At 27.5% G+C, this 4,066-nt stretch overlaps 1 protein-coding gene across 1 annotated transcript; it reads left to right on the forward strand.

The window, feature by feature from the left end:
* Nucleotides 1–1,240: 1,240 nt before the first annotated feature.
* LOC111029935 lies at nucleotides 1,241–3,274 on the forward strand (the record flags this gene model as incomplete). Its single annotated transcript, XM_022309185.1, has 3 exons — nucleotides 1,241–1,394; nucleotides 1,533–3,130; nucleotides 3,224–3,274. Coding segments are annotated over exons 1-3 (1,803 nt in total), but the record flags the coding sequence as incomplete, so codon positions are not given.
* Between the last annotated feature and the right edge of the window lie 792 nt (nucleotides 3,275–4,066).

The following is a 4,066-nucleotide window of genomic DNA, read 5'->3' on the forward strand; positions in this document are numbered from 1 at the left end:
ATATGAATGACTTTCCTGCACTAAAAAAACCATCAGGTTATAGACTTGTAAGTTGAAAATTAAAATATAAATTAAATATACCTAGGTTAATATTATTAAGAAATTATTAATTTTAATTAATTTTAGCTGATAGAAGATTTCAATGTTTTATATCCACAAAAAAAAGAAACTCTTTTTGAAACCTTTCCACTTTACAAACAAAAGATCTTAGAGCAGGCAAAAATTGTATCTAATAAATTAAGAGATAATTCACTTAAATGCGTATTAAAAGAATATTTAGACCTAGCACCTGGTATAGTAATATAATTCTATTTCATACATTTTTATGATTTCTATTTTATATATTTATAATGATTATTTTTATTTTTCAGAAAGTGAAGAAGCTTCATCTGTGGCTGCATTTTTAGTTTTACCATTCTTATTCAGTGCAGTTCCAACAAAAAGAAAAAGAGGAAAGTCGACGTGGAAACCATCAAAAAATGAAATGAAGGATGGGTTTATCACTCATATTAAATCTCATTCTGAACTTCAAGAAACCATAACACGAAGAAAACATAAGTTTTCACAGCTTGGATTAACATTGCAGCCATTGGTTATAATAGTTGGGCCAAATATAAACGAAATAACTCAGTATTTTGTGTATGTCGATGGTACGTACTATGTATTAAACTCTATACTGTCATCAGTCGATTGTTGTTTCAAAGTAATACACGCATTAAATTTAGAGTATTCATTAGAGAGCATCCCAGTTTGGTCATTTGTTCAAAAAGGTTTTTATCAAATCAATACTGCCTGGGATACAGAATTTGTATCAGTTAATTCTTTGTTTAGCGATATAGGAATGTATGATACTATTGTGACACCATAGTTATAAATTATTTAATATTTAATTTTTAGATTAAATAAAAATTTTTATCTAATAATATCTCATTTCTAAGTTTTTAACATGTTTTCTTGTTTTATATGTAAAGAATCCTTCCTATTAATATCAGAATTGTGTAAACACTTTCAGATTAAACATGTAACTCATGATTTTAAAGAATATACCTGTGTTGAGTTGAACTGCAATAGATCTTTTCATTTGTTAAATTCGTTTAAAAAACATCTAGCAACTCATCTCACAGATGCATTAATACCTACAGTTATAGATAAATCTAATATTGTTACTAGTGTTGATATTAATTTGTGTCCTGATAAAAATAGTAAAAGTAGTATTAACCCATTCCACATTTTCGCCGAAATGCCTAACTCAGCTACTGCATTAGATAATTTTAATGATCTTCGTTTAACAGATAACCATATAGGAAAATTTTTAGCTTCTTTGTACTCCAATGCTCAAATTCCCCGTAATGTTATTCAATTAGTTATTGAAGGCATGGCAGATATAATTGAAGGTATAAAAAATTCATTATTAAATTGCAATTTGAAAATTCCTCATGATATTTCAAATCATATAGAGTCTGTATTTAAAAATATTGATTCAACATTTTCCAATTTAAATACAGAATATAAACGTATTAGATATTATACAGAAAAGGGTTCATATATACCACCTCAAGAGTATGTTGTTGGAGAGAGACTTAATAATAATAAAAATAAAAATACGTTTTCAATTATTCCAACTAATTGTACAGCTCAATTTATCCCAACAAGACATGTTTTAAAAAAAATTGTTGAACTAAAAGATATTCTATCAGACACTTTTGATTATATGAATGAAATAAAAAGCTGTGATACCATTTTAATGAATTTTATTCAAGGTAGCCTTTGGCAAAATAAAACTAAAGAACATGATAAAAATCAAATGGTATTACCAATATTTCTATTTTTTGATGATTATGAGGTAGGGAATCCTTTAGGAAGTCATTCTGGTATACATAAATTAGGTGCTGTATACTTAACTGTTCCTTGTATACCTATTCATCGTCAAGCTTCACTGAATAATATATTTTTAACTCTATTGTTTCATTCTTCTGATAGACAACAATTTGGAAATAACATTATATTTAGACCGCTTATTGATGAATTAAACTACTTAAAAGAAACTGGTATTGAGGTTAATACTGATAAGTTTGAAGGAAATATTAAGTTTGAATTAGGTCTCATTATAGGGGACAACCTGGGAGTTCACAGTATAACTGGTTTTGTGGAAAGTTTTTCATCTAATTACCCTTGCAGAATGTGTAAAATTAAAAAGGAAGATAATATGAGAAAGCAATGCTATGTTGATATAACCTTACAAAGAAGTTGGGAACAATATACCTTAGATGTAAGTGAAGGTGATGTTGCTAGAAGTGGTATAAAAGAGGCTTGTGTTTGGCATGATGTAAAACATTTTAGAGTATTAGATCAAGTTGGTGTAGACATAATGCATGATCTATTAGAAGGGGTTTGTAAATATGATATGGCCTTTTTAGTGTTCTATTATGTTAATGATTTAAAACTGTTCTCCTTGGAAGTACTCAATGACCGAATGGTTAATTTTGATTATGGGCCAGATAATGGCAACAAGCCTTCAGTATTAAATATAGAAAATATTCGTAAGCACATTATTCGCCAATCTGCATCTGAAATGATGACATTAGTCCGCTACTTTGGTTTACTCATTGGAGATTTTATTCCAAGAAATGATCCAGTTTGGTACCTTTATATCCTTTTGAGACAAATTCTTGACTTAATAACTTCCTCGTCACTTCAAAAAGGGAGTTGTGAACTTTTACAAACTCTTATTGCTGAACACCATGATTTATATCTAAAATATAGTAATCTGTATCTTAAACCAAAATACCATTTTATGTTACATTATCATACATTATTGAACAAGTTTGGACCTCTTGTATCTTTATGGTCAATGCGATTCGAAGCAAAGCACCGAATATCAAAAATATCTGCTAACACTTCAAGTAACAGGCGTAATATATGTAAAACACTAGCAATCAAGCATCAGTTGCAATTAAATGATATGTTCCTTAAAGGGACTTTAAGTAATGAAATTGAAATTGGACCATCTAAATTAATAAATGATGCAGAGCTAGAAGAAATAAAGACAAATATGCAAATTGACTCAATAGACTTGTTAATTAATTCTCCGTGGATTTCTATAAAAGGTACTAAATACAAACCTAAAATGGTATTAACTCTTAGTATAAAAGAAAATGAACTACCTAAATTTTGTATAATAGAGCACATTTTTTTATATAATAATAAATATGTCATGTTTAAGTGTTTAGAACTTGATACAATTGTGTTTGATGAACATATATTCTCTTATGAGGTAAAAGTAGAGAACAGTCATCAATTTGTTTATCATCATATGTTGCCTTCCTATATTCCAAATAATATTAATATACTCCCCGATGGATGTAAATATGTAACAGTTAGAAGTAGCATTTAGGTATATTTTGTTGATATTTGGAAATAAATGTTAATATTTAATATAATATATTAATAAAAATCAAGTTTATTTTTTATGATATTTAGTATAATAATATACTGAGCTAATCTGACTGTAAATGTACATAAAAGATAATTATTTAATTAATAATAAATATATTATTTATACTATCATATACTTTGCTTTGTTTATTTATTTAAAAAAAAAATATAATATTATTTTATTTTCAGTAGCCAGAAATTTTGGCATTTAATATTACAAAACTCTACAGTAGTGTTAACACAATATTTTGTAAAACATAAAACTTGTACTGGTAGATAGTACTAAATCATGTAGTTGAACCTACAAAAGTATTGTAGTGGCTAAAGACTGAACTACAACAAACACTAAACTATACATGATTGAATTTACATTTTATTGTTGTATCAACCAAACTAATAGGTATCTACAACAAATCATATTTTTGTAGATACATATAGGTATTATACGGTCTACAAAAACAAATAGTTGTGGTAAAAATTTGTTTGGTATTCACTACATTATTGATACCCATCTATAACATAACTTAGCTGTAACCGCTACAAACTCAGTTAACCAAATGGAACTAGTAATTTTAACTAATCACATTGTTGTCATGGGAGCAACCGAAAATTCTGGTAGTAGCAATCATAT

The sequence above is a fragment of the Myzus persicae genome, unplaced genomic scaffold (genome assembly GCF_001856785.1).
Source record: "Myzus persicae strain clone G006 unplaced genomic scaffold, MPER_G0061.0, whole genome shotgun sequence".
Lineage (NCBI taxonomy): Eukaryota > Metazoa > Arthropoda > Insecta > Hemiptera > Aphididae > Myzus > Myzus persicae.